Source organism: Salvia hispanica, chromosome 6, assembly GCF_029641045.1.
Source record: "Salvia hispanica isolate PSC_SH4W2 chromosome 6, Shi_PSC_v1, whole genome shotgun sequence".
Lineage (NCBI taxonomy): Eukaryota > Viridiplantae > Streptophyta > Magnoliopsida > Lamiales > Lamiaceae > Salvia > Salvia hispanica.
Window position 1 is genome coordinate 45,784,798 of NC_142697.1, and position 26,440 is coordinate 45,811,237.

Consider the following 26,440-nt stretch of genomic DNA (forward strand, 5'->3'; position numbering starts at 1 on the left):
TGTTTTTTGCCACGAATGAAAAAATTCATGTTATTTTAATAGATTGAAGAACAATTTTGGATGGTGTGCTTCAAGAAAAACTATCTTTAAAGATTGAAAAACTTGAAACTTTCAAAATTGTTGTCGGAAAATTACGAAAAAAATCCTTATCATAATATTATTTGTGGGAATTTTTTTATTCGTGGAAAAAAACAAACACGGGGTAAAGTTTGTGATATTATTTGCCAATTTTAAAGTTCGTGAGAAAAAACTCAACTTTTTGAAAGTTTCGTGATATTAGATGCCAATATCCCTATAAAAAAATAGGTCTCACATTCCACTAACTTTCTCAACAAACTTTTCTTTACATTTCTTAAAATATGTGCCCGGTCAAATTGTGACTCCTAATCGGGGACGGAGACAGTAATCAATAATTAATTGGAATTAGCAAAAAAAAGGGGTAAGAACGACACACGTGTTGGCAATAGAGTGGTTACAGCCAAAATAAAGATTTTAGTTCGAGTCTAAATGTAGCATGAGAAAGTCAGACGTGCTAAGCAAATGCATTTTGATTAATAGTTGAAGTATCAAATTGAAAGTAATATCCCATTTTCAATTAATTAATAGTTCCAAAATTTATATAGTCAATAAATGGAAGTATAATGGCTATAGAGGAACATTATTATTTTGTTATGAGAGAGAACTATATATAGACTTCCACTGCTCATTGTAGAATAAGTTGAAAAAATGGCATATTATCTAAAGTTTTGGATGATATTTTGCTGCATATCACTTCTTCAAATTCAGTATCTGATAATTTGCTGTATTGCCACTCAAAGAGATGAAGATCAGCCCTACAGAACTGCATATCACTTCCAACCTCCCAAGAATTGGATGAATGGTAACAACTCTTACAATCACACTGCTTTATTCATCATTATAAACTTGTGTTTCTTTAACTTTTGCCTAATCTTCTTCATCTTTTTTGGAACATGCCTTGTCTTGACATCTTTGGAATCTCAGATCCTAACGGTGAGTTGCACAAATATACTAAATCACGACGTTTTAGTGTTATCTCTGAACAAAACGACATCTTTTGGTAATGTTCATTACAACGTTCTATCATCAAATTAAAATAAGTGTCTTTTACTTTCTTTTCTTTTTGACATGAAAAGACACTCTTTGAGCACCAGAAGATGTCATTTTGTACACGAATGATACGATTGAGAAAAATGAAAATTTTGTAATTTAATATTGGGTTTTCAAACCTTATGCAGGGCCAATGATATATAAAGGAATCTACCACTTATTCTACCAATACAATCCCACAGGAGCAGTGCCAGGAAACATAGTTTGGGCACACTCCACATCAAGGGATCTCATCAACTGGACACCTCACCCCCCGGCTCTCACCCGGGACACCCCACACGACACCAACGGGTGCTGGTCGGGCTCAGCCACGCTCCTCCCCAATGGCGAACCGGTCCTTGCCTACACAGGTGTCAACACACTGAACCAACAAGTACAAAATCTTGCATTCCCAAAAAATCCCTCTGATCCAAACCTCATAGAGTGGATCAAGCCACCGTACAATCCTGTCATCGCGCCAACGCAGCAGAACATGATCAACGCCACCTCTTTCAGGGACCCCACCACGGCCTGGCTAGGCCGTGATGGGCTCTGGAGGTTGATAGTTGGCAACAAAATAGGCCAAAATGGGAGAATGCTTATGTTTATGAGTAGGGATTTTGTTCACTGGTTTCAGAGTAAAAACCCATTGTACTCAAGGAGGGATACCGGCATGTGGGAGTGCCCGGATTTCTACCCTGTCTCGACTGGAGGCGAGGATGGGGTCGAGACATCCGTGGTCGGGAGAGGGGTGAAGCATGTGTTGAAAGCTAGCATGAATGATGGATTCTTTGACACTTATGCCATTGGGAGCTATGATGTTGGGAGGGATGTGTTTGTACCGGAGAGAGGCTCGCTGAGGCTCAACTCGGAGATGAGATATGATCATGGGAAGTTCTATGCTTCAAAGACCTTCTTTGATAGCTCAGTGAAGAGGAGGGTCTTGTGGGGTTGGATCAATGAATCTACTGATGCTGCCACTGATATCAGCAAGGGCTGGTCTGGCCTTCAGGTTGATTCTTGATTTTAAGTTGTTTTAAGTCTTTATTTCACATTTGCAAGTGTGTTTTCAAATGATCCATTTTCCCACATTTTAGGCAGTTCCTAGGAAGATTTGGCTTCACAAATCAGGAAAGCAATTGGTGCAATGGCCAGTTAAGGAAATTGAAAAGTTGAGAGAAGGGAGAGTGATATTTCCCTCCAAAGAGCTCAAAGGAGGATCAGTTCTTGAAATATCAGGTGTGACAGCTTCTCAGGTAAAGTCTCTCTCTCTCTTTCTCCTGCAAGCTGTTCGTTTGCCTTGAATCTGTATTGTATGCCGCTAGCCAAATGAGGTCACGATGTAATCTGTTTTAGGCCCTAATTGTTATTTTGGGCCTGGCCCGTCGTCTGGTGCCTATTTATATAGAAGTATGGTATATAACTTCGTAATCTGAAAACAATCTGAATACACACAATTGCTCTATTCTGTCACAACACAAGCACGTACACACAAAGTGAGAAATGGTGTTTTTCTTGTAGGCTGATGTGGAGATTTCATTTGAGATCCCAACATTGGAGAAAGCAGAGGAGATGGACCCAAGCTTGACTGATCCACAAGCAATTTGTAGCTATGGAGCAGGCAAAGGTGGGGTGGGACCCTTTGGTCTATTGGTGTTTGCATCAAAGGATTTGCAAGAATACACAGCAGTTTACTTCAGAGTTTTCAGAGCTAAAACTAGATATGTTGTGATCATGTGCAGTGACCAAAGCAGGTGCTTTCTATATACCTTTTGAACATTGCATCAATAATTTTGAGTTATGTTTTAATTCATTTATCAATTTGATTCGATCGATAGGTCTTCGTTGAGCCTGGATTACGATAAGCCCACGTATGGAGCTTTCGTTGATGTGGACCCTGTGAAGGAGAAATTGTCTCTAAGAACTTTGGTGAGTTCTGTCCCGACAGGCTAGTCTTTTGGGAAAAAAATCTTAAATATTGATGGAATTTTTGTAACTTTGTTTTGAAGATTGATCGTTCGATTGTGGAGAGTTTTGGTGGGGACGGAAAAGCTTGCATCACAGCCAGAGTTTATCCTTCGGTCGCCATTGATGGAGGAGCACATTTGTTTGCCTTCAACAACGGGACATACGACATTAAGATCTCGAAACTTGCTGCTTGGAGCATGAAGGCAGCTCAGATCAACTGATGGAATAACAAGCAAAGATGATTGATGTAAACAAATGAAAGTTTCTTGTTGTTCAACATATAGTAGCACTCCTATATAACAAGAAATGCCATTCCTACACTATTTTTTATGGCATCTAAAAATGAATAGTCTTAACTCGTGCATTCTTATAGAGGAATCAATAAGATTGTAATGGTATGAAATGATGAGTTAATTCAATCTTAATGTGTCATATTTCATATTTTTATTAACTATTGATGTCAATGCGGACGGATCGGTGAACCATGACCTTATACGTTCGAAAATATATTACTCTACTACATTGCTCGAGTTGGGAGCCCCTTTTTTTTTAATCAAAAACACCCTGCTCGAGTTGGGAGCTATTCGAACTGAAATTTCATAAAATCAGAAAATTCTAATTATGATCTTATACGGTTGATAATATATAGTACTATACATTACTCGAGTTGGGAGCTATTTGAACTGAAATTTTATAAGATCATAAAATTCTAACCATGACCTATAAGCTCAATAATATATTATACACCCTCCGTTCCATAGTTCCATAGTAATAGAGGCATTTCATTTTGCACACTCATTTTGAAAAAATAATTATATACGCGTTAGAGTGGAGAAAAAGTAAAGTAAGAGAAAGAATAATAGGTAGAGAAGAGTCTTATCTACAATATTCTCTCTTACTTTACTTTTTCTCCACTTTAGCTATTTATAATTATTTTTCCAAAATGAATGCGCAAAATGAAATGTCTCTATCATGGAACGGAGGGAGTATATAAGATCAGAAAATTCTAACCATTACCTATAAGCTCAACAATATATTATACATAAACGTTATGATATTTTGATAGTAGATGCTTACAACTATTGTTAAATATCATTATTTTTCAATTGATTTTTTCAGTTTTTACAGATTTAAATATAGGGGCATGTTAGGGTGTCACCACCCCTTAAAATAACATTATACCACCATTCCTAGCCAATTATTTGTACATTGGACGAATAATAAGCTGCCACGTGGCAAAAAAAAAAAAAAACCCCAAAAAAGACGGGCAACAATCTGCTGGCCTTTAAACAACAATTTTTCTTGAACAGCAATATCCAACACGTTAGACAGCAATCTATAGATTGCTGTGTAGTGTTTGTAATATTGCTGTATAAGCGTTGTCACGTTATCATTTTAATAGGGGTAGTCATTTTAACACAAACCTTTAAATATATTTAATAATAGTATAATTTCATGAGAGAGAAAATGAGAGATGGGCCAAAAAAAGAGAGAATGGAAATAACTGTCCTAACAAAAATCGCCCCAATAAGAAAGCCCAATAAAATCTAACTGCCCTTACTATAAAAAGGAGAAAAAAAAAAGTAACGGAAAAAAAAATTCTCTGTAAAATCAGGACGGGAAAAAAATTGAATTCCGTAGAAAGAAGAGAAAGAAAGCAGCTAGGGTTTCAACAACCCCCAAATTTTTCACGAAAACGACACCGCAGCTTGGAGCTCCATCTCCATCGATCCTCTCCACCTTCAGCGATTAGTAAATTTCTAGCTAGCTTTCGAGTTAGGTAATTTGTTCAGGTCCTTGTTTAGGATTTCCCTCAAAAAAGAGGCAAAATTGTAAAAACGGGTGAAGAAATTATTTGCAGGTGTTTCTAAATTCTTCTCCTTTTGTATAGGTAGGAAATAGAACAGAATGGATTACGGTGTGCCCGACCAAAACGTCGCCGTTTACGGCGAAGATGAGCCGCAGTATGAAGGGCATTACGGCGCGGAAGAGGGGAACTACGGTTCAATTGATAACATAGATGATAGTGCAGGGATAAAGCACGATTCTTCGTCGTCTGCAGGGTTAGTTTGTGTTAGCTTAGCATTGTGTCCGTGTTAGGTCTCGAAATTAGAAAATTGAAAATGCTTTGATTAGTTTGGTATTGTTGCTGTGTTATGAGGGGTGAGGTCGAGGGTTTGGGTGAGATCCCCAAGAAAAAAAAATAGAGAGGATGTGAAGAAATTGTAGTAACTGTTGGTTTTTTTGTTGTGATAGAAAACTTTTCGTCGGTGGCATTGCTTGGGAGACTTCGGAAGGTTAGAATGCGTATCTGCTTATCTCCGTTTTGTTTTGCTTGTTAATGCATTGTTGTTAGTGAACAGGATCAATGGACATTTATTGAATTCTTCGGTTAATTTGGTGGTTCGTTAAAATCATATTTCAGCTTTCGATAGATAGAATGAAGGTCTATGGCAGCTTGGTAATGCTAAAATGCAGTAATATATGTCTTCTTTTATTGTAATGCAAGTAGGCTAGTAGCTCATATGCATGTTTAGATATTTGTATATTGGGATTTGGGAATACTATGTTCATTGCTATGCTAGTGGTTCTGCTACCGTGCTAAATTAGATGTAGACGCATAATAGCAAGAATTCAAAGTTCAGAAATGGCACATAGCACTCAGGTTATACTGAGGTCATTATGTTCTTGTTACTTATGCTTGGATTTTTAATGTGGTGGGCAAAGCAGTCTTTCTATTATCTGGTGGTGTTGGATTTGTAAATTTCGTCTGCGTAATGTCTCAAGTAGCATCCCAGAAGACTATTATGCTTATATATTTTGGGCACTATCCTTTGCAGAGTCCTTCAACAGGTATTTTAGCAAGTATGGGGAAATTACAGATTCTGTGATAATGTTGGACAAAATCTCAGGAAGACCTCGTGGTTTTGGGTTTGTAACTTTTGCCGATCCAGAAGTTGCAGACAAGGTTTTACAGGAAGAACATATCATTGATGGTAGATCGGTAAGAATTTCTTTTTAATTAGACTGAGAGAAATTAGATTTTTATTGCATATTAGTATATTTGTTTTCATGGAAAACAGTCAACGTGTGACTTACTTTTGCACTTACAAAACAGGTTGAAGTAAAAAGAACGGTCCCTAGAGAGGGTGGTGGCATGCAAGGTAGAGGAGGTGTGTCAAAGACAAGGAAAATATTTGTGGGTGGCCTTCCATTGTCATTAACTGAAGGTAATTCTCGCGTGACATAATTTCTTCTTGGTCTTTCTATAGAATACAAACTTATGTTTACCAGATATCTATTAATACTGTATTGTAGATGATTTGAGGGATTATTTCTCTTCCTATGGTAACATTGTCGAGCACCAAATTATGCTGGACCACAAAACTAATCGGTCAAGGGGCTTTGGATTTGTAACCTTTGAAAGCGAAGACTCTGTTGAAAAAATATTCTCTGATGGTCGTATGCATGAACTTGGTGGAAAGCAAGTGAGTCTAATGATCTACTGTATTATTGCACTTACGGTATGGTAAGGTGACTGATCATCATATATTAATAATGCCAGGTTGAAATAAAGAGGGCTGAGCCAAAGAGATCAGGATTCGATAATTCAAATGAAGGCCGGTTTCATCGTGGAAGTAGCAGTTCAAGATCTTCTGGCAATTTTGGTGGTGGTTCAGAAGGTTTTGGCGGTGGCTATGGTGGAAAAATGGGAAGAGGAGGCTATGGTGGTTATGGAAGCTATGGTGGCTATGGCGGTTACGGAAACTACCCTGGAAATTACGCTGGTGGAGCTTCAGGATTTTACGCAGCAGCAGCTGCAGGGTATGGTGGATATGGCTATGGCTACGGATTTGGTGGACCAATGTACGGTGGTGGTGCATATGCAAGTGGCGGCTATGGGGCTCCCGTTGGCTACGGGGGAGCTGCTGGATACGGTGTAGGTAAAGGCTATGGTGGCGGCCCAGGTGGTGGATATGACGGCGGTAAAGGCTTTGGAGGCAGCAGCAGCGGCAATGGAGGCTATGGTGGCTCTGTGAAAGGCTATGGAGGCGGTGCTGGTGGCGGCAGTGGGAGTGCAGGCGCAGGTGGTGGAGGAGCGAGTGCTGGTGGTGGATACGGAGGTGGCAAAGGATATGGGAATGGCAACGGCACAAGTGGCCGGTTCCACCCCTACCGGAAATGAGCCGTGCTGGAGTTCTAGAGGTAGATGTTTCGATTTTTCGAAGTGTAGGACTGATCTGCTAAGAAATTTTTTATATCTATCTGTTTTAAGTGAGTAGTGTTTTTCTTTATAGTCAAATTATGGTACCACTCTATGGTTGTAATTCTGATCCTCGGATGATTATTCAGCACATTGTAAAAGCTTGTCATCTTTACAAGATTTTTTTTTTTGAAAAAGAGGATCAATAACGATTCTCTGCCCTCGGTGATGACTTGAACTTTCGACTTATTGATTAGAGTGGAAATGTTTTTTTGACTAAGTTCGCTTCATGTTATTTTATTTGATTATTGTTGTGCTTAGCATAAATTATTTCTTTGTTTTAGTAGCTTTTGAAAGCTTAATTTTTGGAGCATATTAATATTTTCCGTGAAGTTATTGGCACTAGTATTTTTTTTCCTTGTTGGTAATATTAGTATTTCCTAAAATATAATATTCGCAAAAAAAGGTTATTAATATTGTTCACATTTACTATTATAGTGCTCACTTCCAACAGTAACATTAATATTTTTGTGTAGAATACGAATGGTAAACATGAATTGTTTTCATTACTATTATTTATGTACACTTCATAGTATATAGTACATGGATAAATTATCAAATGTTAACTCTTGCTTTGTAGCTATTAATATTTAATGTGAATCATTAAACTTTGTATGACATAAGATTTTTATATAAAAAAATATCAACCTACATATACACTCTTTCAAAAGATGAGCACAAAAACCAATCTTGATTACATTTAATTAGTCAAAATCAAGAATCATGTAGAGGGAAACAAAACAACCTTATACTTTGTGAAAATAAGAACCAAATCATTATTATGTGTTACAAAAGTCAGAGACATACCCATACTATTAGTATCCACTAAACATCACTAGCAGTGTATTAGTAGCATTTGATTATGATCAAAATTGGCATATTTATTGATGATTATACAAATATCACAACAAAACATCATGGAAATAGACACCTAATGGGTCTCCGCCACGTGGTGTGCTGCAGAATCATCCTACGACGACCTCACGCGCTGTCTTTAGCGGTCGTCTTCACGCTCCAGTCAAAAAGTTTTTTTCACTAGAGATTCGGGAGGTGGGACCCACGGGGACGCAACCGTCAAATTTAAACAATTGTTTTCTATTATTTTATTTATAGGATAATACTCTCTTCGTCCCCGATTAAGAGTCACACTTTGACCGGGCACGAGTTTTAAGAAATGTAAAGAAAAGTTTGTTAAAAAAGTTAGTGGAATGTGAGACCCATTTTTTATATTGATTTTATAATAAAATGTGAGTGAATTGAGTTAATGGAATGTGAGACCTATTTAATATTTATGGTAAAAATGAAGTGTGACTCTTAATTGTGGAGAGACCAAAATAAAAAAATATGACTCTTAATAAGGGACGAAGGGAGTAATATTTTTTAATTTTATATATTACTAAAATAAATGTCTCGGTGAAACAGGTAGTAATAGTTTTTTTTACAACAAATAGTTTTTTATTCTTATTTTGACGGTTACAACTTGCAATGTTTATGTCATGTACTCTTCACAATTTTTTAAGCGTTACATAATGCGGAATGAAACTTACACATGCTAAATAAATATACCATGTTCTCATGTAGTGATGTATAGTAGTTTGTGATTTAATATATATCCATAATGTCAAAAAAATCATTTCTCTTAATATTAATGTGTAGTGATTTATACTCTATTTAAATGGTCGTTTTCCTTTATGTTAGTACTTATTTACTTCAACAAATAAGTAATTGAATGTATAATCCGCGGCATTTAAGAGAGTAATCAATAGTCTATTCAATCTCAAACATGCATTTTTGTGCCCACATAACATGATTTTGCTCCCTTTAGACCAATATTACTTCAATATCTAATTTATTGTTGTACGAAATAAACCGTACACTAAAGAATCCTCACCCTAAAAATATTTTAGTTTTTCATTTCAATATATTAAAAATCAGCACACTCTCAATTATAGCCTCTATCGCATAATAGAACTAGGTAAGTATATACTCCCTCCCCCTCCGTATTTTAAAGATAACAACTCTTTCTATTTTAGTCTATTTATTAAAAATAGCAATTTTCAAACTTTTTATTTCCTCCGTTTCTTCATAGTTGAGGCGGAACTTTTCGGCACGAAGTTTTAGAAATGAATGTTGGGAGTGTAAAATAAATAGATAAAAAAGTAAGAGAGAGGAAAAGGTAGAGAGAATAAAGTAGAGAGAATAAAATAAGAGAGCGTAAAGTAAGATAGAGAAAAAAGTTACCATATATGTAAATGACTCAACTATGGAGAAACTTCACGGAATGGAAAAATGACTCAACTATGAAGAAACGGAGGGAGTATTTTAGAAAATCTTTACACCCATACACATCAATTTATTTACCACTTATACCACTATAATTAACAACTTAAAATGGACTCCATGATCCACTAACATTAATTCCATTACTTTTTTCTCCCCCTCTCTTATTTTATCTATTTTTCCATCCCTTTCTCTTGTTTTACCAATTTTTCTTCCACTCTCTCTTACTTTACTAAATTGTGCAATAAAACCCTTGCGTTTTAAACCTTCCTATTTTTAAACAAAGGAGGGAGTAATTAAATAGTACTCCCTCCGTCCCGGCTAAGATGACACATTGCTTAGCCGGCACGAGATTTTAGGAGTTATTGGTTAAAGTGTTTAATTGGAGAGAGAGAAAATAGACGTAAGTATTAAAGTAGAGAGATAAAGAAAGATGAATATTTTAATAGGAGTTAAAAAAGTGGTTGAGTGTATTAATTGGAGGGAGAAAGTTACAAAAAAAGGAAATGTGTCATCTTATTTGGGACAAACTAAAAAGAAAAACGTGTCATCTTTAAGCGGACGGAGGGAGTAGTAGTAAATAAATTATTCAAAACCGACATAGGAAAAAAATAAAATCACCGGTAATCAAAATCCCAACTGCAAGCTCAAGCTAGTGCTCACCACGCGCCAATGGCAGCCCTCAATTCCCCCCTCTCTCTGTAAAAAACTCCCAAAATTACCAGCGGTTGAATCGCGCCCTCTCTCTCCCAACCTCACCTCATTATAGCCCCTCTCCCTTTCCCCCTACAGTAGCTTTGATTTTCCAAATCCCCCCATTCACTAATCCACCCCTCTTTTACCATCTCCTCATCATCACAATTTCCAGTCAGATTCCACTTCCTTTTCCCCTTTTCCCCCCTATTTCACTCCCAAAATGAACAACTTACTCCCTGCCGGCCTCGTTTCCAATCTCCAGCAAGCGCTCGCGAATCGCAAGCCGGGCGAAGACGACGCCGTTTCGTCCAAGGCCGACGACGATTCCGCCCTCCCCTCCTCCTCCGAGGGCGAGGACAGCTCGAAGCCCGTGATTTTTGTCACCAATAGCGATGGAATTGAATCCCCCGGGCTCTCCTTTCTGGTCAATGCGCTCGTCGAGGAAGGCGCTTACAATGTCAACGTCATCGCCCCTCAATCGTAATTATCCTTCTCCTTTTCCTTTCCCCCCTTTTTTCATTTTCAATTTTATCGTAAATTATTGATTTTGCGTGGTTATTTAATGTTTTGATGCATTTTCAATCATGTTTTTTAGCTGAAATTGATTTGGGAAGGGTGTTTTTCTAATTTGTTTTTGTAAATCTTATCATTTGATTGAATTCATCTTTGCGTTTTCCATTGATATTTTGGGGCGAAATGCTGAATATTTTTGTTTGATTTTTTTTTTTTTTTGGAGTTTTTGCTGATTTGCATAAGAGGGCAAATGTAGGGATAAATCGATGTCAGGGCATTCGGTGTCGCTCAAGGAGACTATTGAGGTGGCTTCAGTGCAGATTAAGGGAGCCACGGCATATGAAATTTCTGGTACGCCTTTGGTTCGATTTGTTTGAATGTTGTTTAAGGTTGAATTTTATGGGGGTGTGTGGTATTGAAGCAACCGTTGTGCTGTATGCCACTTTCAGGAACTCCGGTGGATTGTGTATCGCTAGCGTTATCCGGTGCACTGTTTTCGTGGACAAAGCCTCTCTTGGTATTCATCCTGCCTTAAGTCCGTAAGTTATTTTAGGTGTTGCTTGTCTGTTAATGATGTCGTCTTGTTTCTTTCGTGTAGGTTGTAAGTGGTATCAACAAGGGTTCGAGCTTTGGACACCACATGTAAGTTGGTGCCTTTATGCTTAAGTCTTTGTGTCGCAGTGATATTTGTATATCTGTAGTATAAGGACAACATGTTAATGTAGGTATTATTCGAGCGTTGTTGCTGGAGCTAGGGAAGCCCTGGTTTATGGAGTGCCGGCCATCTCAATATCGCTTAACTGGTTTGTTCTTATTCTTGCAAGATTTTTTAATTTTTTACGCTCCCACTGTGTGTGATTGGATTTGATAGCAAACTATTGCAGGCAGAAGGATGAAAGTCAGGAAAGTGACTTCAAGGATGCTGTGACTGTGTGCTTACCGATAATAAAGGCAGCCATGAGAGATATAGAGAAGGGGGTATTCCCAAAAGGTTTCTCGTTGGACTTGGAACTTCCGACGTCACCCTCTGCAAACAAGGTTCGGTATTATTATCTTATTCACACTGATAAAAGTTTCAGTTTTTGGATGTGTATGATACATGGCACTGAAATGTTAATTTTTCGTGTTAATCTGTAGAAAGAACTAACTAAAAGTCCTTTTTTTTACTTTATAAGCCTCATACTTATGTTTTTTTGACTAATTTCATGCTCGTGGCTTCTTAATTTTTATGGTTAGGCCTTCATATCCCTGTATCGTGCGTCCTGTAAAAGTACTGTTTGAATTTCGTACAAGGATTATTGTAATAGTACTTGTGCTAGTTATTCTCTTTCATTTTATAGGTGACACGAACTGGGATGATAGATCTTGCTGAATTTATATTCTCTTTGAAATGATGGATAAACGGTTGCCATGCTTTGTTATATTAGCATTGCTTGGTTAATTGTTTCTTTCACAAAATATAAGACTTGCTTCGATGAAGTATTACTGTTCTTAATGCTGTCTTTGATTCTTGATACTTGATGCTGAATGATTTGGTTCATTGTGTGAAACTATCATAATCACAGTAGCGCTTTAAAGTTTTTAATTGTGCCCCATTGAAGCGCATGATTTATGTGGGGAACTAATTTACACTATCCTTTTCGCCACTCCAAACTGTTTGAGGTTGTAATATATTCCTATTCTAAAAACCTTGGACCTGAAAAAAATCGCTCTTTTGCAGCTCATGTGAATAGTTAATGCCGGTTCACGGATTCTGATTTCTCTTTGCACTACTTTGATAATAATGTTCTGTTCTATGGTGAGAACTGATTGAATATTGTTTGGGTGCAAAACGTATGGCATCGTTGCAATATAACTCAACAGGGAGTCAAAGTTACCAAGAGAAGCCACTGGAGGTCCAACCTCAACTGGCAAGCCGTTTCAAACACCAGAGCCCAGGCTGCTGCACGTTTCACTGGCGGTCAGCCACCCATGGGACTGAATATTGCCCAACTCAGCCGTGACGCATCTGCTGCTGTGGGTAGTCTATATATCGCCAACATGTTGTTTATCTTTTACTAGTGCTCGATGTGACAGTTACTTTGATGCTTTAATCCCCAGGGTGCTGCTCGTCGCCTGACAACTCAGAAAAAGGACATTGAGGTTGTGGAATCAGTTGGTGTATCACCGAAAGCTCACTTCAAAAAGACAGTCAAGTACTTCCGTGCAGAGGTAAAATATCCTACATTCCAACGTAGATAAGTGGCAGTGTCCAATGTTTTTACTCTTTGCTATGCTTTAAGATCACGATTGGTGAAGAGTTGCCTAATAATCCTTATTGAATTGCTTTCTCGAAAAGATCTTACTCTGCTTTAAACGAAAAAATTGTTGTCCGCTCCTTTGTATTATAATTTTGAGGTTGTTCGAATCATGTGGCCTCATAAATATCATTTTCCATCAAGGTGATTACAACGATTTTCTTTGCCTCTGTTTGAAATCTACATCGGTTTGAGAAAAATTTCACCGAGCACTGTTCTGTTGACTGGCTTGATGAATGACTCGACTATTTTATTGTTCAGATGCTCCCAAAGGACAACAAGGAAGATAGCGAGGATCTGGATTTCAAGGCCGTTGAGAATGGCTTTGTAAGTCTGTTTTATTGCTAAATCTGTGTCTGGCAAACGACAACATCTCTTTTCCACTGTGATTGAAAATAGGATTATTGGGAGTTAACGATTTCTGCATATCTCGAAACAGGTTTCACTCACTCCTTCCTACGCCTCTGTGGATTCAGAGGCCGATGCTGCAGCTCTGGACTGGATAAAGTCTGCAGTTCTAGAGGGACAATAGGAAGAAGACGAGATGGGAGCAGTCGAGCAGTTGGAACTTATTTGTACATTTGAAGCCTCGGGCCTTAATCGTCTGTCACATGTATTTTTCTAATACCATGTGGCTGTGTTTATTTATTTATTTATTTTTCCTTCATTTCTTTTGCAGCAACTAGTTTATTTCCCATATTTTGTGAGGCAAACGCTTCAGCTGCTAGTTTTTTTTCTCTACAGTTTCTTACTACTAAAAAAATGGATCATAGGTTGGTTTTTTGGTTCTTGATTTTTGTGTTTTTTGTTTTTTATCATCAAATTCTGGGTTTTGAGGATGGTGTATTGGTTTTGTGGTGTAAACTCTCTGCTTTGCCAGAAAAAAATAGGGTTTTTTAGATAATGAAAATTTCTTGCATTTTTGTTTTGAGCGATATGATGTTTTAACATTTGGTTGTTTACTACTACAATTTAAAATCTGGTGATATATATTTGTAATTATGAAAAAATGGAGATTTGTGAAGTGGGCATAATGTTACTTTTTTGTGTGTACATTTGTAGTATCTACTTATAGTATGCTATATCAATGAGGTTTGTTTTGAATATTTTGCTTTGTATTATGTGTGGGTAAACTTAATTATATGAGTACTGGGTTCAAATTTATGAAATAATTGGAAAAATAGATTTAACCTTTAACTTTGAAAGTAGTTGGGTCTTACATTTTCCTCTCTCTGTCCAATTATTGAATTTAATTGCAATTTGGCCTTTTTAATGGACTATTTAAGGGGAAAGAATACAGGGGAAAAAAGGGAAAATGAAACAAATCTTAACTACATAATAATAGTATGAAATAGAATTTTAAATGACCAAAAAAATCTTATTAACAAAAAGTTAAATCCTAAGACCACATTAGTAATATAGACATATAAGTGTGTCTAGATGCAATTATGAGTATTCTCAACATGAAAAACAAAAACTTCATTGTTATTGACAATCAAAGGGATCTCACTATCAAAGTATCAAAAAACTTTAAAGTTGGGGGTTGTCAAGCTCTGCAGCTTTTTGCAGTAAGCTGTAACTTGAAAGGATAGTTGTTCTTCTCCTTGCAATTCCTCTTGCTCCTCTACCATTCTCTTTGCGCTCTTCACCACTGATTCATTGCAATTATCCAACACCACAGATTTCAGTGTCGGAATTTCACCAACTTCTGCAGGGATCTCCTTCAACTCCGGCATGGAAGAGAGCTCGAGGTGCTCGAGACATGGGAAGTGATAGCTTTCCATCATCCAACATTCCAAATCAATGTAGCATAGTGACAAATATTTGAGACTCGGGAATTGGTCTTCAACGGTCTCCCATTTGCCTGTTGTGAAATATCCACGAGTCAACTTGAGCTTTCGAAGAAGGGGTAATGTACTTACCTTTTCCATTATGTCTTCCATTCTACTTTCATCAGCCAATGAAAGAGTGAGGCTCTTAAGAGAGTGTGGAAAGGTAAGATTTCGCGACAAATCACAGTTTGAATGCCAAGAGCAGCTAAGAGATTCCAACGTTTGCAGATGTTTGATATTATGGATACAGTAGTGATCAACGCCATGAAACTCAATTCCCGAATCTTTGAGAAAATGAAGGGTTAATTTCTTGATATTGGGAATTCTACGGACCATCGTCTCATCACACTTGAAATTCACTACTCCTTTGAGGGTTTGTAGATTCTCCATAATCTCAATGTTGTCACTCGGAGGATCTGGGAGATACCATAATGCATGCATGGCCTTAACATGCCTAAGTTGAGACATATTCCAAATTTCAATAGGTGCATTAACTATTACTCCATAAGAAACAATTAACGTTTGCAGGCTCCAGAGGAGTTTCATGGAAGAAGGAACCTGGGAAGAGTATCCGTCACAACAAACGACAAGAAGTCTTAAATTAACCAACTCAAATAATTTTCCAAGGAAATACTCAGAAAAGTATTCATCATCATATAGTCTCAGTGTCCTCAACAATTTCAAATTGGGCAACAGTTGAACTCTTTCTCGATCACTTATACATGTACGAGCATATGGTCTAGATTTCATGGCATCAACCACTTTCTCCTTCGAAGTACTTCCCAGGATAGCTACACGTCGTTGGCTACACGTACCTTGAGGATTATGTTCCCTGACCACATCATAAAACCTCTCCCTTTCAGCTTCTTTCAAGCAAAGGTCTCTCAGTAAATCATGGATTTTGCAGTACTTCATGTTTCCAGTTGACCCCAACTCGTGAATGAGAATTAGATTTCTATCAACTAGTTCATCCATGTACTCTTTTGCAATTGTTTCCAAGCTCTTGCCGCTTATTGGCTTTATAAACCCTTCAGATACCCATAGCTCGATGACTCTCGATACTCGAATTTTACTATCCTCCTCGAACATTCCCAGATATAAATAGCATGGCTTAAGATAAATTGGCAAATGGCTATAGCTCAACTTCAGTATTTTCAAACAATGCTTATCATTCTCCAAATTCACTAATGAACTCATGCTTCTCCTAATAGATTCCCAACATTCTTCTGTTTGTTCCATTTTTTCCAAAAGACCTCCCATCACAACAATGGATAATGGAAGTCCTTTGCAACTCTCCACAATCATCTTTCCAATATTTTCCAATTCCAAAGGACAAGCTTTTCCCCCAAATACAATTTTGCAAAACATATTCCAACTACTTTTCTCATCCATAAACTTCATTTCATGGCCGCAATTGTTATCCAATTGAGATCCCAAATTTGATAGCCTAGTTGTCACCATTACCCGACTTCCATTACTATTATTAGGAAAATAGCGTTGTAGCTTCTCCCATGCCTCAATACTCCACATATCATCCAACACAACTAGATACCTTCTACATGTTAAACATTTATGAAGTGATACTCCTACTTCATCCTCTCTCATTTGACTCAACCTTTCCTTCCCTTCTTTATTGGCTTGAGATAGAATTTCACAAAGAAGTTCTTTTGTGTTATATTGTTGAGAAATCGTAACCCAAGCACATATATCAAAATGGTGAGTAATAAGAGGTTTTTCATAAACATTTCTAGCAAGAGTGGTCTTACCAATCCCTCCCATTCCCATGATTGGGATGACTTGGCGACCGGGTGGTCCGTAAATGAGCTTCTCCATGAGTTGAAGCATGACATCATCAAACCCCACCATGGCTGTGCTTTTCAGCCCAGAGGGAGATGATGACTTGGTAGATGCATATGAAGATGGTGAGACTTGTGTTTGCGGCTGATCTTTGGTTGCAACGATCTCCATCACTTCTTTCTTGATCGAATACATATCCTCTATCACCTTCACCAGACTTTCATACAAGTCTGCAGAAGTTGATGAACCAGCTGATGCTGAGGCAGCAGGGAGAATTTGGTCAACTATGCGCAATTCGATGGCATCTTCAGCTGCATAAGCTGCATCAGCGATGCGCATCTCCAAGGGATCTGCTTCATCCTCCTCAGCATAAGGAGACTTATATCCTTCAAGAAATTCCTGCAAAAACATAACAATTTCATTGAGAGATTCAACTTGCTTTTTGTCCATAGAAATCGGAGGGGAAGGATGATGCTCGATCTGATGGATGGTCTGCATAACAGAAACCAGAGCTGCATAAGCCGCCATTGATAATTAGATAGTAAAATCTTTTTTTTGAGAATGTAGAAAGAAAATGAAGGAAGAACAGGTGAAAATGAATGGGAAGTATGCTCTAGGACATCACTTTGATCAATTATTGCCACTAGCTAATAAACTATTACTACTACTATTAAAAAATGTTTGGTGCATGCTAAAATAATCACACCCTTTTTTAAAGTTATGGCTTTTTTGAACTTTTTATTTAATAAATTAATATTCCGCACTTTGGCCACTAGTACTAATAAATTGCTTGATTATTTTTTAAGTGGTATAATGATCTTATTTTTATTATAATTATAATTCAATTGAATTTATTATGTGTTAAATATTATTTCAATTTTATCAAGTAATGAGTCTAATAGAAATAGCAATATTAATAAATAAGAGCCAATATTGATGAAAATGCACATATATTGATAGAGGTGCGTTATAATCAAAACACACTCCTAGTGGATAACACAAAACTAATGTAATCTATTAGATTAAGATTTGGACGCCCAAGATCTAATCTTACGAGCTCTATTACTCTTGTATAGTATACAATGTTCATTATGGAGGTAAATCATCCTTTTTAAATTATTTTATAGTACTTGCTCTTGTCATAAAAATAGATCATTTTAAGCATTTTCATCCGTCCCATAATAGCTAATTTTGTTACACGACAAGGCCGAGAGTCATAAATCAAGACTAATTATAATCCCGAAATTAAATTTCAGACTCAATCTATTCAACCCAATAATATCCACGGAACACAATCATATCTAATTAATTAAACCAAATATCAACATAAACTATGTTTCTATGCATACTTATTTATCATTTATTAAAGCACATCAAAATAGGTTGTGATACATACCGAATTAATTCATAGTACCAAATCGTCGAACCAACAGAGTTCAATATTTGATAACACTGAGTTCAACATTGATCATAATCCCATCAAAATATGCATAAAAAAAGAGAGTCAGATTATTGAAAACATATATATACATAATTCATGACCAAGTCATAGAACAATAAAACAAGTTTATAAATTTGAACAACATAATAAAAGTAAAAATAGTAGAAAATAAAATTTTAAATAACCTCAATAATTGAAAATTTCAACCTAATTAACTTATAACAAAAAATTAAATCCTAAGACCGCGTTAGTAATATAGTCTATAGATGCAATTATGAGTTTTTCTCTGAAAAACAGAAGCTTCATTATTATTGACAATCAAATGGATCTTACTACCAAACAAGTTTAAAGTTGGGTGTAGCCAACTTCAACAGCTCATCTTTGTCCACACCGTTGTAGTTGAAAACTGAAACTTGAAAGGATAATTGATCTTCTCCTTGCAATTCCTCTTGTTCCTCTACCATTCTCTTCGCACTCTTCACTGCTGATTTGCTGCACTCTTCCAACACTACAGATTTCAGTGTCGGAATTTCACCAACTTCTGCAGGGATCTCCTTCAAATTTGGCAAGGAAGAAAGATGAAGATGCTCGAGACATGGGAAGTGAGAGCTTTCCATCGTCCAACATTCCAAATTATTGTAGCCCAGTGAAAAAAATTTGAGACTAAGGAACTGGTTTTCAACTGTCTCCCATTTGCCTGTTGTGAAATATCCATTACTCAACTTGAGCTTTTGAAGAAGGGGTAATATACTTACCTTTTCCAATATGTCTTCCATTCTACTACTGCTACTACTACCCTTAGCCAATGAAAGAGTCAGACTCTTCAGAGAGAGTGGAAAGGTAAGCTTTCGTGAAAAATCACCGTTAAAAAACCAATAGCAGCTAAGAGATTCCAGCATTTGCAGATGTTTGATATTATGGGTACAATAGTGATCATCGCCATGAAACTCAATTCCTATAACTTTGACAAAATAAAGTCTCATTTTCTTGATATTGGGAATTCTACGGATCATTGTCTCATCACACTTGAAATTACTTATTCCTTTGAGGGTTTGTAGATTCTCCATAATCACAATGTTGTCACTCGGAGGATCTGGGAGAAGCCATAATGTATGCATGGCCTTAACATGCCTCAGTTGAGACATATTCCAAATTTCAACTGGTGCATTGACTGTTAGTCCATGAGAAGAATAAATTAATGTCTGCAGGCTCCAGGGGAGTTTCATGGAAGAAAGAACTGGGGAAGAGTGTCCGTCAGAACAAACGACAAGAAGTCTCAAATTAACCAACTCAAATAATTTTCTGAGGGAATACTCAGCCAAGTATGCATTATCGAATAGTCTCAATGTCCTCAACAATTTTAAATTGGGCCATAGTCGAACTCTTTCACGATCACTTATACATGTGCGGGCATATGGTCTAGATTTCATGGCATCGACCACTTTTTCCTTTGAAGTACCATTCAGAATAGCTACACGTCGATGGCTACACGTGCCCTGAGGACTATGTTGCCCGACCACATCATAAAACCTCTCTTTTTCAGCTTCTTTCAAGCAAAGGTCTCTCAACAAATCATGCATTTTGCAGTACTTCATGTTTCCAGTTGACCCCAACTCGTGAACAAGTATTAGATTTCTATCAACTAGTTCATCCATGTACTCTTTTGCAATTTTTTCCAAGCTCTTGCCGCTTATTGGCTTTATAAACCCTTCAGATACCCAGAGCTTGACGACTCCTGATACTCGAATTTCACTATCCTCCTCAAACATTCCCAAATATAAAAAGCATGACTTAAGATAAACCGGCAAATGGTTGTAGCTCAACTTCAATATTTTCAAGCAATGCTTATCATTCTCCAAATTCACTAATGAACTCATGCTTCTCCTAATAGATTCCCAACATTCTTTTGTTTGTTCCATTTTTTCCAAAAGACCTCCCATCACAGCAATTGATAATGGAAGTCCTCTGCAACCCTTCACAATCTTCTTTCCAATTTTATCCAATTCCAAAGGGCAACTTTTCTCCCTAAAGACAATTTTGCAAAACATATTCCAACCACTTGCCTCATCCATAAATTTCATTTGAAGTCCACAATTGTTATCCAATTGAGATCCCAAATTTGATAGCCTAGTTGTCACCATTACCCGACTACCGTTGCTATTATCAGGGAAATAGCGTTGTAGCTTCTCCCATGCCTCAATACTCCACATATCATCCAACACAATTAGATACCTTCTACATGATAAACATTTATGAAGTGATACTCCTATTTCATCCTCTCTCATTCCAATCAACCTTTCCTTCCCTTCTTTATTGGCTTGAGATAGAATTTCACGAAGAAGTTCTTTTGAGTTATATTGTTGAGATATTGTAACCCAAGCACATATATCAAAATGGTGAGCAATGAGAGGTTTTTCATAAACATTTCTGGCAAGAGTGGTCTTACCAATCCCTCCCATTCCTACAATTGGGATGACTTGGCGCCCGGGTCGTCCATAAATGAGCTTCTCCATGAGTTGAAGCATGACATCACCAAACCCCACCATGGTTGTGCTTTTCAGCCCAGAGGGAGAAGATGACTTGGTAGATGCAGAGACTACTTGTGTGTGCTGATCTTTGATCTCCATCACTTCTTTCTTGATCAAACACATATCCTCTATCACCTTCACCAGACATTCATACAACTCTGCAGATGTTGATGAACCAGCTGATGCTGAGGCAGCAGGGAGAATTTGGTCAACTATGTGCAATTCGATGGCATCTTCAGCCGCATAAACTGCATCAGCGATGCGCATCTCCAACGGATCTACTTCATCGCCGTCAGCATAAGGAGACTTATAACCTTCAAGAAATTCCTGCAAGAACACAATAATTTCAGTAAGAGATTCAACTCGTTTTTTGTCCATAGAAATCGGAGGGGAAGGATGATGCTCGATCTGATGGATGGTCTGCATAAGAGAAACCAGAGATGCATAAGCCGCCATTGATAATTTGATAGTATAATCTTATTGTAGAGTGCAGAAAGAATCTGAGATAAGAATGAGTGAAAATGAATGGGAAGTGTGATTCACTTTGATCAATTATTAAAGTGTACTGCTAAAATATGTGTGGTTGTGGAATTATTATCCAATACGCACACCCTTTTTTTTGTTGTGGATTTTTGAAATTTTTTTTGAAGAAATTACTCTTTCCGTCCCACAATAATTGTCATCATTTTCCATTTCAGTCCATCCCAAAGTAATTGTCACATTTCATTTTTACCATAAATGGTAATTAAGTCAAATATTCTACTAACTCACTTCACTCACATTTTATTATAAACCCAATATAAAAATGTGGATCTCACATTCCACTAACTTTTCCAACCAACTTTTTTTTTACATTTATTAAAACTCGTACCCACAATAAAAGTGACAATTATTGTGGTACGGAGGAAGTACTCCCTCTGTCCCACTTAAGATGACATATTTTCCTTTTTAGTTTGTCCAAACTAAGATGAAACATTTCCTTTTTCGAAAACATTCTCTCCCCAATTAATACTCTCAACCACTTTTTCTCACTCATATTAAAATATGCATCTTTCTTTCTCTGTCTATTTTAATAATTACATCCACATCTTCTCTCTCCGATTAAACACATTAACCAATAACTTCTAAAATTCTGTGTCAGCTAAGAAATGTGTCATCGACGGAGGGAGTAGCATATTACGTGCTTTGGCCACCAAGTATTGACACAATTGCTTCGGGAAAAGTTTAATAAATTGCTTGAAAATTTAATTGAATTTGTTATGATTTCAATTTTATTAAGTAATATTATTAATTGTAATGAGTCTAGTGAAAGCAATATTAAGAAAAAAAATAAGAGCTAATATTGATGTAATTAAATGCACATATCTTGAGGATCAAAACACTCTCTTGGTATATAACACAGAACTACTCTAATCTACTAAGGGGGTGTTCGGTTGGCAAGATTGTATCCAGAATTAAATTTGTAGTATGTTTGGTTCATGAGATTCAACCCCACAACTCAATCCTAGATGAATAATCATGGGATAGTCATTACTAACCTCTTATGATTAAAATAATCTCACAACTCAATCTTAGATTGTATCTTGGTATTATTTTATCTTGCAAACCGAACACCACCTAAATATTACATTAAGATTTGGATGCTCAAGAACTAATTCTACGAGCTCCATTACTCCTGCATACGATAAAAATTATGTAGGTAAATCATCCTTTTCACGCTTTTATAGTACTTCCTCGTCTCTTAAAAATAGACGACTTAAGACATTTTAGTCCATTTCATAATAGCTATTTTTAGTTTTTATAACCTTTTTCTTTTAATAAAGTGAGCCTTATTCTCTATTTTTCAATATTTATAATTACTTTTTTCTATATCTTTTATACTCTATTAATTATATATTAAAATTTCTATCATCTCAAAAATGATACTGTATTTTTATTGAATGAAGTGAGTATAAATTAGACCTCTTTTGTATCTATGTTTTTATATTTCAGTATATTATTAGTAAAGCCCATATCTATTGGGCCGAGATATCTAATCCAAAGGCATGGCATTACAGTGACCCAACCAAAGCTTAAATATTTGTAAAGCCCATGCTTTTATTTCAAGAAGGCCTAATACCATTGTCTCCATCCCAACCCAATTAAGATGGTGTAGTACAATTGGAAATGTTGTCACGTGCAAGTGTAATTTGTAATAATGTCATGTGTTCGTAAACTTAATTATATGATTCTTGGGTGCAAAGTTAAAATATTGCAAAATTAGATTTGACTTTTAAGGATTAAAATTAGAAAGTAGTTAGCTCTTACACTTTCCTATCTGTCCAATAAAAGAGTTTAACAGCAATTTGTCTTTTCAAGGAGTAATAAAGGGGAAAGAGAATATTTGAAAAAGGGCAAAATGAAACAAATTTGAATTACGTAATAATAGTAGTAGAAAATAAAATGTGGTTAGTTGCCTCTAAAATTACTAAAAAGAAATGGAATTGCGATGTATGTTTAGATATGCTAGAAAAAAAGGTATGCTAGTTTATTTTGGATATTTCCCCTAAGAAAACTTTATTTTAGAGCTTTGTTTATTTTTGTATATCATACTTTCTAGTAAAGATATATTTGTACGAATATAGATTAATGGTAAGTATCCAAATTTTAATGAGTTGTTACACTTTAGACTTCACTATAATTTTCTTTTATTTGTTTCTAGTTCTATAGTTCATATTTTTTATAGATGTTCCATATTCAATTATTCAAGATTAACTTATACGGGTAGCCAGAAAGTGAATTGACTCTAAATTTCTTCATGTATATAATCCAGACCTAATCAATCCTACATAATATATTCCAAGATTAAATAGCAAACTTAACACGCTCCGATTAAATTACAATACCATAATTTTGTTTCACGACAAGGCCGAGAGTCATAAATCAAGACTAATTATAATCCCGAAATTAAATATCAGACTCAATCTATTCAATCCAATTATATCCGCGAAACACAATCATATCTAATCAAGATTTTGTATTAATAAATCATAATAAATGAGATAAGAAATGCGGGCTTTGTGTAGTTTTTTCGTTGTTGTTTGGTATACAATAAATTATCTAGATTTTGTATTAATAAATCATAATAAATGAGATAGAAATGCTATCCGACTAAATTTGTGAGATACATATCTTTGTATTTTAAGGAAAAATTTGCTGGCTCAGATGGGCCATAGAGAAAACCGAGCTGACATAATAAGCTAACTATGATATCAAACACTTAGAAATTGTCATACAAGTATCTATATCTAGACATTACAAGCTTATCAAACGGGCCTTATCGTTTAGTAAAACACATCAAAATAGGTTGCCATACATGCCGAACTAATTCCTAGTACCAAATCGCCGAACCATCACAGAGTTCATTATCAAATAACACGACGAAGTTAATTTTAACACCGTTTTAATTCATTCTTTCTACAATAAACTAAAACAAACTAAAAATGAGCTTCGAGTAATCTAACCATGAACTAAAAAATTTCGACGATGCTAGAAATTAGTTCGACATCGATCATAGTCCCATCGAAATACGCATAAAAAAGATAGTTGATTATTGAAAACATAAATATACATAATTCATGACCAAATCATAGAACAATAAAACAAGTTCATAAATATTCCGAGCTTCAATTCCGATCACGGCAGATCCGCCATCCGATACCCCGGAAGCGGCGGCAGGTACGAAACCGGCCGTACCAACGCCGACGCCGGCTCCGGCGGAGGCACAAACGCCTCCATCAGAGTCGAAATGCTCCTGATTTGGTTTTGGTAGAGCGGATCGAGCCCTCCAACGCCTTGCTCTTGCCAAACAGCAGCGTTAATCGCAGAAGCCCCAAATTCGTACCCTCTCGCGAGCTCCGGCATCAGAGCTTCCATCACGGCGGCGTCGTGATCGTAGCCGCCGCCGTCGGGGAATCCGAACAATGCGGCGGCGCTGTGATCTTGTCGCATGGCTTGATTGAGCGGGATTGGCCATGGGTGGAGCTCGGGAGGTGAGGGATCGAGTGGAATTGGGGGTGATTGGTGGTGAATTAGGGCTAAATTGGGGTGGTAGTTCGCCAATTGGTCGATTGGGAAGGGTTGCTCGATTTGGGGATTAGGGTTTGTTTGCTCAATTTGGGGATTTGGGGATGTCAAATTGGGATTTTGGGGGTTTGAGTTAGCCAGTACCATGTTGTGATGGGTCATGATTTTTTTCTTGATGCTCGAGTTCCAGAAGTTCTTCACTTCGTTGTCTGTTCGCCCCGGAAGATACCTCGCAATTTGAGCCCATCTATACCAAAAAAGATTTGATTTTTTTTATCATTTCAAATTCAATGGTGATCAAGCTTAATTATATTTCTCTCACCCCAATTTTGAAACATTTTTTTGTTAAAAACACAAACTTTGCAACAAGTTTGATTGTGTCCCATTTAACATATATACTTCAATAACAAAATAATGAGTTCCACAAGTCATAGATTTTTTTTTTCTTTTTTGTTTCTTTTCAAATTAAATCAAGGGTCTCTAAAAAAATTCAATTTTTGCAAAAAATTTGATTTACATCTCATCTGACATATTACGATGACAGAACCCAAAAATCTGGGTCCCATTCCGTCATCAGAACATGTCAGGTCTGACACAAATCAAACTTTTCACAAATTCCGAGTTTCAAGAGATAAAAAATCATAAGTCAAGAGAATTTATTCCAAAGAACACTCTTTTAAGTTGAAGAACACAAAATAAGATTGATTAAGACGACGGAGATGATGAAGACCTGTTTCCCAAGAATCGATGGAGCTCGATGATGAGAGCAGCTTCTTGAGGTGTGAAGTTCCCTCTCTTGAGATCAGGCCTCAGGTAGTTGATCCATCTAAGCCTGCAGCTTTTTCCGCATCTTTGCAATCCTACACACACACAAACACACACATGAAATCATCTAAACCCTAAGAGAGAGAGGAAAAGCGAGAGAGAGAGAGAGACCTGCGAGTCGAGGAACAGTGCTCCAGCAGCCATGGCCGTAGGTGGAGATGTAGTTGATGAGTTTCTCATCTTCCTCAGGAGACCAAAGCCCCCTCTTCACCTTCTGTTTATTGCAGCAGTTGTGATGCGACATGATTGTGTCTATGTTACCTTAATTTCTCCGAACTCCAACTGCTGCTGCTGAGTTCAGACAGCTTTCTGCATTAGTTGAGTGCAGAGGGAATATTAGTGGAGAGAAATGGGAGAGAGAGAGAATTAATTGAGAGTGAAATGCAGGCGTTGAAGATGATTTATAGTGAGGGTTTTATGGCTGTGAATTGGCTTATAGTCCACGAGTCACCCATGCAATTTTTCTACACTCCCATCTGTTACCATCTTCTTCAAATCTATGTACATATACATACATATATAAGTGTGTGTAGGTGTGTGTGTATAACTTACCTAACTAATTTTTCATAATCCTCACTCATACTAAGTAAGACTGTCTTAGAGATACCTGTTATCTCTGTCCACTAAAAATAGATATCAGTGGACACGGCACATGGTTTAGTGAAAAAGGGGTTTATAGTATTTTGTGTTGAGAAATTTCTCGTCTCGACACAAAATACTATAGTGTTAGTAGTTATTAAGAACTGTACTTATTATAACTGAAGAGTGTGAGTCAACAATAGATCTCACCTTAAACATAGTATTAGTAATAATTAGAAAAAATTATA

The 26,440-nt window shown here is 36.8% G+C and overlaps 6 protein-coding genes across 9 annotated transcripts; 3 read left to right on the forward strand and 3 right to left on the reverse strand.

Moving 5' to 3' along the window:
• Positions 1–700: 700 nt before the first annotated feature.
• LOC125203708 (beta-fructofuranosidase, insoluble isoenzyme CWINV1-like) lies at positions 701–3,526 on the forward strand. 2 transcript variants are annotated; one of them, XM_048102119.2, is made up of 7 exons: positions 701–880; positions 1,003–1,011; positions 1,257–2,119; positions 2,205–2,363; positions 2,629–2,861; positions 2,946–3,036; positions 3,117–3,526. In XM_048102119.2, exons 1-7 carry the CDS (start codon positions 727–729, stop codon positions 3,294–3,296), a joined length of 1,689 nt encoding a protein of 562 aa, XP_047958076.2. In that variant the 5' UTR covers positions 701–726; the 3' UTR covers positions 3,297–3,526. The 2 variants fall into 2 exon arrangements, with proteins under 2 accessions (XP_047958076.2, XP_088916651.1); XM_089060525.1 differs by having other exon boundaries at positions 753–880; positions 1,003–1,078.
• Positions 3,527–4,668: 1,142 nt separating this feature from the next.
• On the forward strand, positions 4,669–7,559 carry LOC125207973 (uncharacterized). Of its 3 annotated transcripts, none has more exons than XM_048107501.2 (7): positions 4,669–4,855; positions 4,967–5,138; positions 5,332–5,372; positions 5,916–6,079; positions 6,194–6,305; positions 6,394–6,563; positions 6,641–7,559. In XM_048107501.2, exons 2-7 carry the CDS (start codon positions 4,984–4,986, stop codon positions 7,259–7,261), a joined length of 1,263 nt encoding a protein of 420 aa, XP_047963458.1. In that variant the 5' UTR covers positions 4,669–4,855; positions 4,967–4,983; the 3' UTR covers positions 7,262–7,559. The 3 variants fall into 3 exon arrangements, with proteins under 3 accessions (XP_047963458.1, XP_047963460.1, XP_047963459.1); XM_048107503.2 differs by having other exon boundaries at positions 4,971–5,138; XM_048107502.2 differs by having other exon boundaries at positions 4,669–4,850.
• Positions 7,560–10,407: 2,848 nt separating this feature from the next.
• LOC125205280 (uncharacterized) lies at positions 10,408–14,056 on the forward strand. The gene is made up of 10 exons (XM_048104118.2): positions 10,408–10,795; positions 11,085–11,179; positions 11,278–11,345; positions 11,427–11,470; positions 11,554–11,631; positions 11,713–11,866; positions 12,692–12,844; positions 12,929–13,039; positions 13,387–13,452; positions 13,565–14,056. The coding sequence occupies exons 1-10, from the start codon at positions 10,536–10,538 to the stop codon at positions 13,655–13,657; spliced, it is 1,122 nt and encodes a 373-aa protein (XP_047960075.1). The 5' UTR covers positions 10,408–10,535; the 3' UTR covers positions 13,658–14,056.
• Positions 14,057–14,521: 465 nt separating this feature from the next.
• Positions 14,522–17,337, reverse strand: LOC148923939 (putative late blight resistance protein homolog R1B-12). Its single transcript, XM_089060680.1, has one exon. It carries the CDS (start codon positions 17,280–17,282, stop codon positions 14,646–14,648), a length of 2,637 nt encoding a protein of 878 aa, XP_088916806.1. The 5' UTR covers positions 17,283–17,337; the 3' UTR covers positions 14,522–14,645.
• Positions 17,338–18,354: 1,017 nt separating this feature from the next.
• Positions 18,355–21,265, reverse strand: LOC148923940 (putative late blight resistance protein homolog R1B-16). Its single transcript, XM_089060320.1, has one exon. It carries the CDS (start codon positions 21,177–21,179, stop codon positions 18,528–18,530), a length of 2,652 nt encoding a protein of 883 aa, XP_088916446.1. The 5' UTR covers positions 21,180–21,265; the 3' UTR covers positions 18,355–18,527.
• Positions 21,266–24,249: 2,984 nt separating this feature from the next.
• LOC125205281 (uncharacterized) lies at positions 24,250–25,974 on the reverse strand. Its single transcript, XM_048104119.2, has 3 exons — positions 25,725–25,974; positions 25,519–25,648; positions 24,250–25,035 (listed from the first exon to the last, which is right to left on the reverse strand). The coding sequence occupies exons 1-3, from the start codon at positions 25,855–25,857 to the stop codon at positions 24,399–24,401; spliced, it is 900 nt and encodes a 299-aa protein (XP_047960076.2). The 5' UTR covers positions 25,858–25,974; the 3' UTR covers positions 24,250–24,398.
• Positions 25,975–26,440: the final 466 nt, after the last annotated feature.